Source organism: Emiliania huxleyi (genome assembly GCF_000372725.1).
Source record: "Emiliania huxleyi CCMP1516 unplaced genomic scaffold EMIHUscaffold_363, whole genome shotgun sequence".
NCBI lineage: Eukaryota > Haptophyta > Isochrysidales > Noelaerhabdaceae > Emiliania > Emiliania huxleyi.
Window position 1 is genome coordinate 84,765 of NW_005199250.1, and position 14,809 is coordinate 99,573.

A 14,809-nucleotide genomic window follows, 5' to 3' on the forward strand; every position below is an offset into this window, starting at 1 on the left:
TTCACACACGTGCCCCCTCGAGCGCTGATCGAGCGCTGCTCGGAAGAGCGGGGAGTGGTGGTTGGACTTGTGTTTGGCATCTGGGGAGAGGCTGCTGGGGAGGCGCAGCTCGGCGAGGGAGGAGCAGTCGCGGAAGCAGCCGGGCCCGATGGAAGAGACCTGTTCACAGCCGCCGAGCGACTGTGAAGCGGCGCTCCTCACGGCGGTCGCGGGAAGAGGGCGGAGGGGGAGCCCGACCCCGTCGGGGATCGCGACGGAGGCGAGGGAGGTGCAGTAGTAGAAGGCGGTCTTGCCGAGGTAGGTCAGGCCTGCTGTCGGGGACGGGCGTGAAGAGACGCTGTTCGCAGCGAGGGTGTTGCCGAGGGCTAGGCGAGGCCGGCGGGGAGGGCGACGGAGGCGAGGGAAGAGCAGTTGATGAAGGCGCCTGTTCACAGAGCGAGGCGTGAAGAGGCGCTCTTTAGAGGGGGGGGGGGAGAGGGAGGAGTGGCAGGAGCAGCGCCGTCGCCGATGGAGGCGAGGCTGGCGGGGAAGGCGACGGAGGTGAGGGAGGAGCAGCAGTGGAAGGAGTGGTTGCCTGTGTCCAGTAGTGCGAGGCGTGAAGAGAAGCGGCGGCAGGCCGAAGCAGCCAGCAGAGAGGAGGGTGCCGATGGAGGCGAGGCCGGCGGGGAGGGGCAGGGAGGCGAGGGAGGAGCAGCCGTCGAAGGCGGCCGTGCCGATGGAGACGAGGCTGGCGGGGAGGGTGACGCTGCTGAGGGAGGAGCAGCAATAGAAGGCCCCGACCTCGACGCAACACAGGGCCGGAGGGAGGGAGAGAGAGGCCAGCGAGGCGCAGTAGCGGAAGGCGTAGGCGCCGACCAAGGCGAGGCCGGCGGGGAGTTCGATGGAGGCGAGAGAGGAGCACCCGTCAAAGGCGTGGCGGCCGACAGAGGTGAGGCCGTCAGGGAGTTGGATCGAGGCAAGCGAAGTGCAGCCGTCGAACGCTCGGTCACCGATCGAGACGAGGCTGCTCGGGCAGGTGACGGAGGCGAGAGACTTGCACTCGAGGAAAGCACGGGAGCTAAGGTGGGTGAGGCCGTCGGGCAGTGTCGCGTGGCCAGCAGTGATCGTGACTTGCCAGCCATCGGCAGGGGACCCGACCGTCCACGGGTGGTAGAGCGCCGCTTCGCGACTCGGGTGGTCGTTAGCGGACATATGTCTCTTCGGGGGCGAGCTGGCGAGTAGGGATCCCAACCAACCCAGAGCCAGCCTGCTATTCACAGCAGAAGCCTCGCCGGGGGCTCGAGCATTTTTCCAGACGGATCCCCCCCCTGTGAAAAAGTATCTGTCCTCGCCAGTGTGGCGAGCACATCGCTCACCCAGGGAAAAGAATTAGAGCACAACGCGACTCGGGTAGTCGTGAACAGACATGCTGAGGGAGGGTGTAGGTAGAGGATGTAGAGTGTAGAGCGCTGTAGAGCTGTAGAGATGTAGAGCGCTCTGGAGCGCTGTAGAGCTGTAGAGCTCTACATCCGCCGCGGGACGAGGCGGGTGCGTTGTAGAGCGCTGTAGAGCGCGATTTTGTTGTAGAGTTTGTTGTAGAGGCTCTTACAGCGCCCTACAGTGAAACCGCCGGGAAGGCAGTGACTCAAAGAGGTCGAGTCGCACTAATGGGGTGTCTCCGAGCTTACTGGAGCTCTGATGGACGGCCCTGACTATCCCTGACACACAGAGAGTCACTCTGACGGCACACCAACACCCTATAACTGCGTCATGACCAGCCTGCCATGCGTCGCCGGTGCCGCATTCGTCGCTGTGCTTCTTTAGCAGGCGGTGGACTGTCGGCTGCGAGGACGGTCGCATGTGCGCAAGGCGAGGCGAGCATTCAGACGCGTTGCATGCGCCATGACTCGCGCCAGCGCGTGCGGGAGCTCCTGGCTGAGCGTTGAGTCCAGGTTGAGTCCAGGCGAGTTGCGCTGGCCACTATCGCTACGCCGAGCCGAGCTGACGCGCCGAGGCGCCGGCCAGTCGCAGCCGTGAGGCATACCACAGCAGCAGAGGCACCTGCCACCCATTGGGCGGGCAGGCAGAAGGCCAGGGCAGCACTGGCAAGTGCAACGCGCCTCATGTCGGAGAGCGACCGTGCCTCGTTCGCCGCTGATGCGGATGTAGAGTTTGTTGTAGAGATTTCACGTTGTAGAGCGCCTCTACATCGCTCTACAACGCACCCGCCTCGTCCCGCGGCGGATGTAGAGCTCTACAGCTCTACAGCGCTCTCCATCTCTACAGCTCTACAGCGCTCTACACTATACATCCTCTACACCCTCCCTCAGCAGACATGTCTCGGAAAAGAATCCCCACGCGCCCTGTGAGCGGGGCGGCCGGGCGGGGTGCGCACTGTCCCTCTGTGTTCGTGCGTCGCCCATCTCTCCTGGTACCTGGAGATGCCTGGTCTATTTATTTATTGTGCCGTCCTCCCATCTCCCTCCTTTCTCATGTGTCTTTTCTTTCTTTCTTTACACTAGGCACGGGACTGGCGCGCACTGAAAAAGAATTCAGGCGCACCGTATCACGAATACTCACTCATCCAAGACACCTCTCTCACAGCACGCAACACAAAGACAACAAACTCTACGCACTGCCACTGGCACGATAACGGGCGAAGAAGAACAGAAGAAATCGTCGAAGCGCGTGGTCCGTGGATGAAAAAGAAATTCGGCCAACAATTGGGCAGCAAAAACAAGACAACCCGCAACTCTATCACATCTCTTCTCCTCCTTGCTTTCCGCCTCCTCTAGCGCCGCTCTGCTGTCCACAATGTCCATGTGTGCGATGTGGCGCGCGCGGGAAACCGCAGAGGCTATACACAACGAGACAAAGTCAAAGACCAGAACAGAGTCTAAAAAAAGGTGTACACGGCGGTCCCGCTCGTCAACCGCCAAGGCGATGCGCGCCACCCCGCTCCGCCCCGCTCCACAAAAATCTCCATCACGTGCTGACCAGGCCCCGGCTCAGGCGGCGCTTCCGCCGCCACAGCCTCGCGGCATAGTCTGCCTGCCAGTCGATGGCGCTGTGCCCGCCGAGACACGGCACGGCAAGCAGCTGCGAGTAGGGCGCGAAGGTGCCGTTCATGTAGATCTCGGCCACCTCTCTCGCTCGTGCGCTGTCGCGGAACGCCTCGATGGCTCCGGGAGAGAGCGACAGGGACGCGCTCGCCGCGAGGAGCGAGGCGTTGCTCGGGCGAGGCGCTCCAGAGGTGCCATTCGTCATGCCGCCAGGCACCGGCGGAGCGCTAGCGCCACTCTCGTCGTATCGCCCCGAAGCGGCGTGGCGAAGCGTGGCGGGAAGCGCGTTGTCCCAGAGGTCGACAAAGTCATCGTACTTTCGCTGCACGGTTGGGCGCGACAGGTACATCCGCGGCGTCGCGAAGGCAAAGGCGACGATGCGCGCGTGCAGAGAGGTGGAGAGGACGAGATCGGCCTATGGCCGGGACGGTGGAGGGGTGAGAAGAGCTGCGGCGGAGCGGCGGCGGGTTGCGAGCACGCGGGAGCCGCGGCGATGAGCGAGGTAATTGACCAGACGTTCAGGTCGTCAAACACCTGGGCGGGGAGGGGCAGTGGGCTCGCTCGGGCAGCTCAGAGGGATGCGTCACTTTGCCACTTGGAGGGATCCAACCGGCCAGGGTGCACGGGCCTGCACGGTGACGTGCGGGTCGAGCAGCGCAATCTTGGAGGCAACACGCGCGTAGTGCGGCAGCTTGTCGTGCCCGCCCGCCGCGCCAGCTCGGAAGAGGACGACGTCGAGGTTGTGCTCGCTCGCGATCGAGGTCAGCGCCTGGCAGCAGCTAGTGCTCGTGCGATGTGCGGAGGCGCGCTGCCACTCCGAGGAGTACCCTTATGGTGGTGTGGCCCCCTCCCCATCTCCCGTATCTCTAGGGCAGAGCGCCTCTGCGAGCTCGTCGAGTGAGAGTCGCAGCCACATTGCGTTGAACTGCACCGCGAGGTACTTCTTGTCGAGCAGGCCGTCGAGGGAGGCGCGGTCAAAGACCTCGCGCCCAAAGAGCCACGGCAGCAGCGTCACCGAGTCGGGCGTGAGCACGCCGCGCGCACCCAGGCGATTGCGGAACGAGGTAAAGTTAACCTCGCCGAGCGCCAGCTCGTCCTGCGAGCTGACGCGGCGCCCGCCCGCCGCGTTGATGACGATGGCGCCGGGGTTGCGGAACCAGCTACGGCGCGGCAGGTAGACCGAGTCCGCCCGGCGCATCGCCCGCTCCGCCGGCCCGTGCTCCTCTCCTTGCCAGGCTGCGATTGAGGCGGGAGGCCACTGATACGACTGGAGCATCACCCTGGCTCCGGGGTACGAGACGCCAAGGATCTCGCCTCCGATGGCGATGACGTCGAGTCTGGGCGCAGGAGCGGCGGGGGCAAGCTGAGCGTGGCCTCGCGTCGGCCGCTTCGGTTGGAGCGTCGCAGGGCGGTGAGTGGCCGGTGTGCGGCGCCTGGACGTGACACGCGCGGCGACGGTGCTCAGGGAGAAGACATTCTTGCCGCCGTGAATGCGCATGTCGTGGCCGATCACGTCGGCAAACACGATTTGCCGCCGCTGGTACGAGCAGTGCGACAACGCCAGCGCGTGCACCATCTCGCCCATCAGCACGTCTCCAAAGTTGTGACGTCCGACGCCGCCGTACAGCAGGAGCATGGGCGTGTCAGCGGCGAAGCCCGTCGGCGCGTAGTCGTGCACCGGGCCGATCGCATCGCTCGCACCGCTGCAGACGAGCAGTGCCGCGGCCACAAGCTGAAGGCCGCGTACGCGACGCGTGCAACACCGCATATTGCCCGGAAACACGCCGCTTGGATTGCAGTCCGTTTTGCCACGTGGACGCAAGTTGGTTTCGAGAGTTTCGGTCTGTGATTTGTGTACTGTGGGCCAACTTATTTTTACACCTTTCTTGCCGGAACGACTGGTAGCTCTGTGTCTTGCTTTGCCAACAAGGCGAATTCCCCACCCCTGGGCAGAAGCCGAACAAACGAACCCGGTCAATCAATCAAGGAAGGCTGGGTGGGCGGCCCGGGCTGGCCGGATAGGGGGTCTGTTCCCACTGGCGGTGGCTGGCCCGTCCCAGATAGGTAGGTAGGTCGGTCTTACCAAACAACTCTAACACTCACACGTCATTGTTTGTTCTGATTGATGAGTGCTTGCACAGCAGTCAGCACGGCGTGCGATGGAGAGAGAGAGAGATGATCTCCGACGACACCCAAAACCAAAATGCAAATGCGGAGTGGAGCCCACTTCGCGTGCAAATCCTGCGTCTCTCGCTGCCCGAACAACAGAGGCGGGTAACGCCGCAGGTCACCCCTAGTAGGTTCATAAGGTAGGTTCATAAGAAACAAGCAGCCGGAACCCTGGTCGCAGCGACGCCTATTTTAGGTGATATGGCGCTGAAGGCGGCGATAGCTCGCAAGGCTGCTGCTGAGGCCGCTTCGCGGCGGGAGGCTGGCCCGGCCGCCCAAGCTGCACCCGCGCCGGCAGTGGTCACGGCGGGAGCGCCTGCGCCTGCCCAACCAGCGGAGGGTGCGTTCGCGGTGAAGCGTGGATTTCTCGAAGGAGAGGTGACGCTTTATCCAGACGGGTCCAGGGAGGCGCAGACCAGACGTTCCAGGTTCGCGCTCCGCTCGCTTGATGACCGATATGTCGTGGCAGCCGACTTTGCAGACTTCTCGGGTGCGGTCGGCAAGGAGGATTTCGACGTTGCGCTCGAAGGTTGCGCGCTTCGCATCCGAGGCAGCAAGACCGGCCCGGCGCACGCGCTGCTGGTCGGCCTCGACGAAAGAGTCGCGCTGCCATCCGATGCGGACGTTGGCCGTATCGAGGCGTCGTTCGAGGCGCGAACCCTGCGCGTCACGGTGCCGCGTTTGGGGCAAGCCTAACGCTGGCGTGCCGCCTGCCATGAGACACATCTATCTAGATTTCGTTCTACTACACGAGTACTTGTGCGGTATTGCGCCTGCTAGACGCGCGCGTACGTAGTCGATCACAGAACATTGTGAGGGCGAGAGGGGGATGGTCTAAACAAGGTCGACGCCGAGAGCTGGCGACGAGAGGCCACAGAGCGCGCACATGTGTGAGAGCGCCGCGAATGCGCGATGCGCGAAAATCATTGCGCGCCAAAAGCGCCAGAGCCGCGGCCCGCGCCCCGCGGCCTGTGCGCGCGGCAGCGCGGAGTGCTCTCATGCACATGCCGAGATGTTGTACAGCGCGGACACACCCAGCCACAGAGCCGGCGGGGCGCGCATAGAGTCCATGTAGAAGCCGTCACCGGGGTTCGACGACGCGAAACTCGAGGAGCTCAGAGTCGACAAAGTCGATGGGGAGGGTCAGGATGGCGGACTCGCAGTCCTGCACGCCGTACGGCAGCTGGACGCTCGACCCGTCCTCGGTCAACAGCGCATTCATGACGAACTGCACCCCCTCGCAGAGCGGCCGCGTGCCGTTGCGAGAGAGCGGGTGGCGGCGGAGGTCTTCGACGCTCGAGAAGCACAGGTCGCGCGAGTGCCGCTCCATGCGCAGGGTGCTTTCGTTGAGGAGGAAGAAGGCGTGACGGTACGAGCCGCCGTACTGGTACTCGCTCGAGTGCCTATGGCGGTCGCGCAGCGCTTACCGCAGCCGCGTCCGTGGGGCCGCCAGTGGGGTCGCTCGTTGCGGCCTCTCGAGCCACTCGCCCTCGATCGCCTCCAGGGCGACCTGCCAAAGAGGGAGGATTTCAATGGCGGTGGCGGATGTGACGGCGGCGGGCGGATGTGAGGGCGGGAGCGAGGGGCTTGGCGAGGCTGCCTGGTCGCCGTCGGAGTAGTGTGTGTGGCCGATGCCGAGCCTACGGGAGCCACGCCACGCTGTGCAACAATCGTGTCGCGCTTCGCCGCGGCAGCGTCCCGCGAGCGACACCAGCCGCCGAGGCTCTCGACAAAGAGGGGGTGGATCGAGTTGTGCATGTGGCTCGAGAAGGAGGGCGGCACCGGGTGGCGGATGGCGCGGCGACCGTCGCGCAGTGAGCGCAAGTGGAGCGCGGGCGCGATGTCGATTAGCTCGTAGAGCAGCTCGCCTATCGGACGCTTCCAGGACAAGTCATGCGTAATGCCACGCGATGAGATGGCGACCGGCGAGGCACGCCGCCACCACACAGGGATTTTAAGGAGAGGTGTGTGATGCGCTAGCCGTCGCCCACCCTAGGGAGTCTGCCTCTTCCTATCTCTCTTCGCAGTCTCTCGCCGCTTCTTTGATCTTTCTCGCTGCAACCTTCATGCCACCTCGCGGTCGTCCCACTCTCGTCGTTCTCTCCCTTGTCACTTCCTCCTCTGTCGCGTCGTTCTCTTCTGCCTCGTCCTGCGGCGCCGCCGCCTGCCGGTCCCTTGTAGATGTCCCCAAGATTCTTCTGCGCAAAGATTCTTTTCTGGTGAGCCTGTGTGTGTGCCAGTCCGCGCCAGTCTGCGCCCTTGTCGTGCCAGTGTGCTGTGAGAGAGACTTGTCTTAAGAATTCTTTTTCTGCGCCCTTGTGTTCTAGGTTGTCGCACGCGAAGAGTGCCGCGTCTAGTTGTCTAGGTCGGCTCATTCATGTTGGCGCTTGTCGCCTGCTCCGCCTCGCCGACGCGGCTGGCCACGCCCGTTCGTGCACGAGTGAGAATGGGCTCATCGGCCGAGGCTCGGGCCGTCCAGCCGCTCCCTGCCCTGCCCGCGCTGAGCGGGCCGGTTCTGCAGGGCTACGGGCGTGGCTCCGCCAAGCTCGGCTTCCCGACAGCCAACCTGCCGTGCTCGCTCTTCCAGGACCGACTCGTCCAGCTGGAGAGAGGCGTCTACTTAGGCTGGGCCGCACTCGGCGGCGACGTGCGAAAGCGAGCCGCCGCCTGAGTCACTCGACCCTCCGCTGCCACCGTGTGGCCAGCCTCGTCGCCGCCCCGCCCAGGTGCGTCGCCAACATCGGCATCTCCCCGTCCTTCGTCGGCGAGGAGAACGCCGAGACCATCGTCGAGGCGCATGTCATCGCGGAGGTGTAGCCAGAAGATGCGCCTCCCTCAAACCTCCTCGGCTGACGCGCCTCACGGTGTTTGCGGCGTTTTCGGCAGGACGCGCCGCTGCCCGCCGACTTTTACGGCGAGACACTCCGACTGCTCCTGCTCGGCTTCGTGCGGCCCGAGCGAAAGTTTGATTTCACAAACGGCGCTTCTGAGACACTTCTGAGACAATACCGCGGCGGCGCATAGCCTCTCTCTCCTGCGGGGCTCGTGAGCCAAGCACCCCCCGCCGCCACAGGCCCGGGGGAACTCATCGCCGCGATCGGCGCCGACGTTGCTCGCGCTAGATGCGACGCCCTCCCTGCTCCGCCCGCGCGCTCTTCCAGCCCACGACAAGCCATCCGCACCCCGCCCCCTAGCCCTACCCTCCCCCCCTGCCACCTGCACGCCGCGTGCAGGTGGCAACCGCGACGGCAGAGCTGGACCGCCCTCCCTTCGCGGCGTACCGCGACAGCGCATGGCTCACCGCCCCGTCCGGGGAGCCGAGCTTTGACTTGCTCGATCCTTGAACATTTCTTTACCGGGTGCTATTAATATGAGAGACCCTTTAAAGCCTAATTTGGTGGACACGTCACTCGTCAGACGCTTCAAGTTCGTCAACGCGGCGGCCGCGAGATTTTTACATCGTTGGCACACGCTCACCATCCAGTACACGCCGCGGGGAGGAGAGGCAGAGGGTCGAGAGTGCAGTCTGTGCAGAGAGTCTGCGCGACCCCACCCCCACAGCACTCAGACCCGCCCAGCGATGTAACGCAGAACCACCACTGGACCGGTTCCGAACCGGAGATGTCACAACCAAAGCCACCATTTGCAGAGGCCAGCCGCCGAGTGAGGCCGGGACTAGCAAGAGCCAAGTGCATTGGTGTGTACTTTAGGTTTAGGAAGACCCAGACGGTGATGCCAGACGCCGGGACCAAAGCTTTGGTCGAAAAGCGTTGCTTCACCACCCTGTGGTGGAACCCTTGGAAGAGTCGAAGAGCGCGCTCTCAAGCTCGAGCGAGGCAAGCTTGCGGGCGTGGTCATCCGTGACCTGGTGGGAATGAAAGACGGTGGAGTGTGCGCCAGCCGCCGCTTACCAAGCGATCATGAGGGCGGCGGAGGATAGGGAAAGAGAGTGAGCGGCAGAGAGGGGAGGGCCGGCAATCGCATCAGCGGGGAGGCATCCACCTTGGCCTTTGCAGCCTCAACGCGGGCAAGGTCGTCGTCGCACTTGCAGATTGAGTGGGTGAGCTCCTGGGCTGCGCTGCACAGCACGCGCAACTCGTTCTGTAGCGCCGACTGCGCCTCGTCGTGCACTCGCTCGCGGTCGGGCCGCTCGCTGCGCGTGGCGAGCCGCTCCTTGGCAACCGCGATGGCGGCCTCCTTCTCCTCCACCGCGGCGGCGGCCGACGCCTTCCGTTGCTCAATCGCCTCCCCCTCTCGCTCCTTCACCAACGGCAAGGACGACAAGCCCCTCGTCGCAAAGCTATACCGCGAGGGCTTCACGGCGCGTATGGGCGTGTGTGCGCGTCTCGTGTTTGCCGGACACGGCTGGGGCCCGGCGGAGGTGGCGACGATGGCAGAGACGCTCTCGACGGGCTGTGCCCACAACCTCGAGATGCTCGTACTGCTCTCCAATCCCGTCGGGGACGGTGGTGCGCTCGCGATCGCCGGAATGCTGCCGCACGTTCCGAAGCTGAGGCTCATCCTCATGGGCGACGCGACGGTCGGCACGGAGGCGACGGCCGCGCTGCGTGCCGCGTGCGAGGCGCGTGCGGTCGACCTTCGCATGATCAGTAAGGTTGGCGAGGTAATGTGGTGGGGTCTGTGCGCGAGCGTGCACAGCGTCCACGACGCGCTGGGCGAGGGAGCACTGGAGTGACCTGAAGATCCTGTGAGGCCTGCTCTTGGCGGCACAAGGGTCAGTCGGGGGGACCAGCGCGATCGCGCGCATCGTGTTGACGATGTCTTGTTCGAGGTCTTGTAGTTCGAAGCGACCGTGAATTTCAACACGGGGGGGATGTGACAGGCATCACTCGCTTGCTTTTTTTCGCTCCGCCCTCCAGCCCTGTGCGAGCTGTGGCCTCTCCCACAAGCCACATCTCAAACGGATCTTTCAAACTCGGTGTCGAACCACGCCCGACGCTCACTACAGTTATCACGAGGCGACACAAAACCAGATCAGTGCAGGAAGAGAGGATCTGTGGCGAGAGATTTCAAGTCCGCACGGCGCGGGCCGCCGACGCCGGCGCCGCGCCTTGTTCGGAGCCGGGTTGGCCCGGCCTCGACAGGCCTGCCGTCATGCCGAGGCCGCAGAGCAGGAGGGCGACGAGGAGGTAGAAGGGGAGGCCTTGCGCGACCTCGGGCGATTCGCTGATCGACGAGGCTGCAGAGAAGAGGGACCCGCACGCCACGGGCGCGATGGCTCGCACGAGAGAGCCGACCGAGGCGGCGAACCCGTTCATGGCGCCGAGGTGCTGATCAAGCATCGAGTTGAGGAGGATGGCGAGCGAGGGGAAGGACGAGTTGCCTGCGTCGCGGGTAGAGGTGGTGAAGAGGCGCCGTCACACCCACAGCCGAGCCGGATGGGGGAAAGGGAAGGGTGGGGCGGGCTGGGCGGGGCGGGCGGAAAGCGGGGCGGGGCGGGGCGGAGGGGTGTTGGAGGGCTGGGAGGTGCCTCCAATCCCACGGCACAACCCCACCGCCACCAGCCCCACCCAGAGCAGAGGCGAGTCGCGCAAAAGGACCTGTTCACGGCTGGAGGTGTGAACAGACACCGTCCTCGATTCATGCAGCATAAAGAGCAGTGAGGACCAGGAGAGGCATCGTCGCGTTCACCATGGCGAAGGCCAGCTGGCCGATCCTCAGGGTCGCCACGGGGCCGTGCCGCCTCTCCAGCCGCACGAAGACAAACGGCCACACGCAGAGCGCCACCGCGAGCGGGGTGAGCGCCGCGCCGATCTGCTGCGGCTGCCTATTGCGTGACGTGGGGACGTGTCGTGGACGGACTCGTGGACGTGCCGCGCAGTCGAGCTGCTGCGGCTGCATCCGTAGCCCGGTTGGGGCAGAGGCGAAGAGCGGGAAGAGCTCCGCCATGCCTGTTCACGGCCGCACGAGTGGAGAGGCGCCGTTCACGCTCACTTCAGAGGGGGCGGAGCTCCGCGTGCCGATGACGGTGAAGTGGTTGATCGCCATCAGCGCGATGCAGAGCCGCACCTGCCTCCGCCCCAAGCTTCCCAGCGCGGCGACGTTGTCAGAGCAGCAGCGGCGCATCAGTAAGAAACACCGCCGGCGGTCCGGGCACAAGCAACGCCCGCCCCAGCACCGCGTCCAAACACTGTCGCCGCCGCCGCCGCCGCCGCGGCGCCGCTCTCCGCTGCTCCTCTCCCCCGCCTTTGCAACGAGGGCGGCGTGCGCAGCCGTGGCGAGATGCCTGCGCCCCGGCAGGGCCGCCTCGGCTGCCGCACCCTCCTCCCCGGCCTCGTGGCCCGGCAAGGAAGGCGCCGTTCCCATCTCCAAATCGCGGCGGCTCGTCCGCCTCTTGCCTGTGGTAATTGCGAAGGTTCATCAACGAGTCGGTGAACGAACGGCTCGCCCCCTTGGCGCACCCGGCGCGTCTGCGGCGGGCTGCCCCGCCCCCGCTCTCGGCTGGTCAGAGGAGGGAGGAAGCTCGGTCCCTGGCAAGCAGGAAGGCTGGTCGCCGCCCACGCATACTGTCTCGGGGAGTGCCCTCACCGCCGGCAGGCCTACGCGATTAGTGACTTCATTGAGAAGGCTTTCACGAGCGGGAGGGCCCTTGCCGCCGGCGTGCCGAGCAGGCAGAGGGCGGCAGCGGCGAGGCTCGGAAGGAGGTACGGGTACACGTCGAGGGGCGAGCCGGCGAGGGAGGGCAGCACCGCCGCCGGCCGCGCCAGCGAGCCTCCGATCAGAGGACCGAGCATGAAGCCGACCCCCCAAGCCTGCCCGAGCGATGCGAACGCCTGCGACCGGTGCTCCTCCGGCATGAGCTCTCGCAACTGTGCACGCAGCACCGCCTGGTTCGCGTTGAGGAGCCCTCCGACGAACCTGTTCACGGCCAGACGCGTGAAGAGGCGCCATCCCGCTCCCGCAGCAGCGCGTGGGAGCAGTCGACTCACCGCGTCGCGAGCGCGGCAGGGAGCGAGGTTGCGACGCCGAGGCCGAGCGTGCTCGCCGCCGCCGCCACTATTCCGAAGCTGATGACGGGACGCCGTCCGATGAGGTCGGAGGCGCGGCCCCAGAGGAGCCCGGAGAAGATTTGCGCCAGGTTGTAGACGGACGCGACGAGGCCGGCGGCAGAGCCGACCTGCGCCTCGGGCACGCCAAAGTCGCGGACCATGAAGGGAACCATCGGAACCAGGAAGGTGATGACCACGCCGTCGGCCAGGCACACGAAGAGGACGAGCAGAAAGTGCGCGCGCGGGAACGGCACCGCGACGACCGCCTCCTCGCGCGCGGCCGGAAGGCACATGGCTTCCCGCTGCTCTCGTGTTAGCTGCTCGCTGCGTGCTGGACGTGAGCTTCTCTGTAGATCGCCTGCTTCACACGTCCTGGCACTCAAAAGGTTCCACCAGGGCTGTGACTGGCACCTCGGCCTCAGCTGGTTCTAGGTGGCCGAGCGCACGCATCAGGGTTCGCTCCTACCCGGATAGGGGGTCTGTCTGACGGGCTGGCCCCTCCCAGATAAGTAGGTAGGTTGGTCTTGTTTGGCCCAAAAGGGCCCTGCAATAGGTAGGTACCCGCTATTTTCATCTTTTTTCGCTTCGCTGCGCGGCCTGGGGATAGGTAAAGCCGTAGGTAGGTAGGGCGTTTTGGCGCGAGTCAGTCCCAACAGACCCCCTATCCGGGTAGGAGCCGGAACCCAGGGCTGGCGCGTAGCCCACTTTTCTTTTTTCGCTTCGCTGCGGGAAGGGAAGCGGTAGGAGGCTTTAGGCGTTTTGGCGCGAGTCAGTGTCAACAGACCCCCAATCCGCAAGGCGAGGGCCTCTATCGTCTAGGACCAAGAAAGTGCTCAACACTCACAACTTCAACTCTAAGTGATCTGTGATCTGTAATAAATAAAAACGGACACCTCTCTACTGTGAGATGGGTAAAAAGCTGTGATCTGTAAGGGTCCGCCCGCAGGCGCATTTTGTATACCGTTACCGAGGCGGTGCCCGGTGCCGAACCTGTCGGAACTCTAAAGTACTATCTCTTAAGTGGCGGCCAGAAGATCCGCCCTGGGATCTTCGGCGCAGGGCGCCGTCACCGGCCCCATGAGCCCCCTACGAGGCCATTCAGTGCTCATGTGGCACGACCTGAGCAGGCCTAGCAATGCCTCGGGCCGAGCGGCGCCCAGAATTGTTGGTGCTGGCCAGCAACGTGGCCGGCGAGTGCCGTCGTTGCATTGGTGGCGACCACCGCTGAAGCGGTCAGCAGGTGGGAAGGCATCGCTCTCTTTGTGAGGGTATTGTACGTATTCATTGTCTGGTCAATACTTCTGCCTGGGTGGCACCTGTGTGCCCAACATGGCGACCCGTGGCCTCCCTCGTGAGTCCACCTCGCGCTGATCATTCTCGTCGCTAGCTCAAGCCGAAAAAGTGGTCCACCGACACCAGGAGGAGTACAACCATCATGGCCGCAGCCTCAGACTGACCGGGTTAGGTCATCTTACCGGCTTGGTGGCCCAGAAGCGCGACATTTGCTGCCCGCAGAGCGCTAGCAGCCCACTAGCCGGCACGTCTGTGCGTCGTGCGGGGCTGAACTTCAGGCACTCTGCACGCGGCTTGTCGTCTAGAATAGCTCAACCCCGGCCAGTGAGTGATGGATCTGATCATAATCAATCCCTACTGTGCTGGGGGGCTCTCAGATCAGCCGTTCAGAGCTCTGACATTGGTTCCCGGCAGAAGATCCTCCAGAGGATCTTCTGCCGTCAGCCGAAAACCCGTTTTCAAACGAGACACAATGACCCAACAATGGCCCCCACGGCCCGCCCGGACATGCAGCCGACCCGGCTAGGCCAGCTGGGCCATCGGGGCGGCCACCAGCGGCCGTAGGACCGCGCTGCGGTGCCGAAAGGGGCTGGAAGATCCGCCCTGGGATCTTCGCCACCTAAGAGATATATAAGAGTTCAAACCAATATAACGAAAAGTGCAAAGAGTTGCATGTTTGGTATTGGTGGTTGCTCTTGTGTAATACGTGTAAAGGAATCGGTCTCTGACTCTTTAACTCTCTCTCAACTTCATCTTCATATCGCTGTTTTCTCTCCCCCTCCTGACTCCTCTCCGACTCTTGTCATCCTCTCTCTCTCGCTGAACACAGCTAGCAGGGAGTGGCCATGTCTTGAAACGCAACAGCGAGGACCACTCCAGCAGCTCGCCCCGGGACGCCTTGGCCCGGATGCCCTCTCTCTCCTCTCTCGCCCGTCTACTCTCGCCGGCGCCTACTCTCGGTCTCTCGCCGGGCGCAGCTCAATCCGCCCGTGGCGGGCGAGGCGGCCCCGCCCGCTCGTGGCGGGGTCCGCCGCCCGCGCATGCTCTTGGTGGTCCAGCTCGCGCCTCGCTGGGCCCTCGGCGCGCCGCCCCGCTCAGCGCGCCATCTCGTCCGAGAGCGGAGCGCCATCGACGCGCGTCGCGTAGGCAGTGACGACGGGCGGCGAGCCTGGGGTTGGGGCCAGGGGTAGGGTGGGGTCAGGGCCAGGGTGTGAGGGTTGGGGTGCGTCGCTGAGGCGGTGGCGACGGGCGGCAGCCTGGCGTGTCGTTGATCGGCACTCCCTCGACCACGTCGAC

The 14,809-nt window shown here is 64.5% G+C and overlaps 7 protein-coding genes across 7 annotated transcripts in view; 3 read left to right on the top strand and 4 right to left on the bottom strand.

Annotated features, from left to right (window-relative positions):
• EMIHUDRAFT_117839 (hypothetical protein) overlaps positions 1-1,191 on the bottom strand; it is a gene marked incomplete at both ends in the record, with an annotated part of 8,833 nt that extends 7,642 nt beyond the window's left edge. Inside the window, 3 exons of the mRNA XM_005772184.1 lie at positions 10-159; positions 202-308; positions 537-1,191. Coding sequence (XP_005772241.1) covers positions 10-159; positions 202-308; positions 537-1,191 — 912 coding nt within the window. The remainder of the gene's footprint in view (positions 1-9; positions 160-201; positions 309-536) is intronic.
• A 1,301-nt stretch (positions 1,192-2,492) lies between these two features.
• Positions 2,493-4,809, bottom strand: EMIHUDRAFT_242582 (hypothetical protein; the record flags this gene model as incomplete). Its single annotated transcript, XM_005772185.1, has 5 exons — positions 2,493-2,519; positions 2,977-3,456; positions 3,637-3,810; positions 3,973-4,378; positions 4,481-4,809. The coding sequence occupies 5 exons, from the start codon at positions 4,807-4,809 to the stop codon at positions 2,493-2,495; spliced, it is 1,416 nt and encodes a 471-aa protein (XP_005772242.1).
• A 602-nt stretch (positions 4,810-5,411) lies between these two features.
• EMIHUDRAFT_242583 (hypothetical protein) lies at positions 5,412-5,906 on the top strand (the record flags this gene model as incomplete). The annotated part of the gene is made up of 1 exon (XM_005772186.1): positions 5,412-5,906. One exon carries the CDS (start codon positions 5,412-5,414, stop codon positions 5,904-5,906), a length of 495 nt encoding a protein of 164 aa, XP_005772243.1.
• A 1,661-nt stretch (positions 5,907-7,567) lies between these two features.
• On the top strand, positions 7,568-8,601 carry EMIHUDRAFT_444832 (hypothetical protein). Its single transcript, XM_005772187.1, has 5 exons — positions 7,568-7,865; positions 7,937-8,021; positions 8,097-8,190; positions 8,284-8,318; positions 8,444-8,601. Exons 1-5 carry the CDS (start codon positions 7,588-7,590, stop codon positions 8,552-8,554), a joined length of 603 nt encoding a protein of 200 aa, XP_005772244.1. The 5' UTR covers positions 7,568-7,587; the 3' UTR covers positions 8,555-8,601.
• A 795-nt stretch (positions 8,602-9,396) lies between these two features.
• On the top strand, positions 9,397-9,906 carry EMIHUDRAFT_242586 (hypothetical protein; the record flags this gene model as incomplete). Its single annotated transcript, XM_005772188.1, has 1 exon — positions 9,397-9,906. One exon carries the CDS (start codon positions 9,397-9,399, stop codon positions 9,904-9,906), a length of 510 nt encoding a protein of 169 aa, XP_005772245.1.
• Positions 9,907-10,127: 221 nt separating this feature from the next.
• Positions 10,128-11,297, bottom strand: EMIHUDRAFT_242587 (hypothetical protein; the record flags this gene model as incomplete). Its single annotated transcript, XM_005772189.1, has 5 exons — positions 10,128-10,173; positions 10,314-10,554; positions 10,714-10,771; positions 10,839-10,994; positions 11,166-11,297. 5 exons carry the CDS (start codon positions 11,295-11,297, stop codon positions 10,128-10,130), a joined length of 633 nt encoding a protein of 210 aa, XP_005772246.1.
• Positions 11,298-11,770: 473 nt separating this feature from the next.
• Positions 11,771-12,513, bottom strand: EMIHUDRAFT_242588 (hypothetical protein; the record flags this gene model as incomplete). Its single annotated transcript, XM_005772190.1, has 2 exons — positions 11,771-12,089; positions 12,161-12,513. 2 exons carry the CDS (start codon positions 12,511-12,513, stop codon positions 11,771-11,773), a joined length of 672 nt encoding a protein of 223 aa, XP_005772247.1.
• Between the last annotated feature and the right edge of the window lie 2,296 nt (positions 12,514-14,809).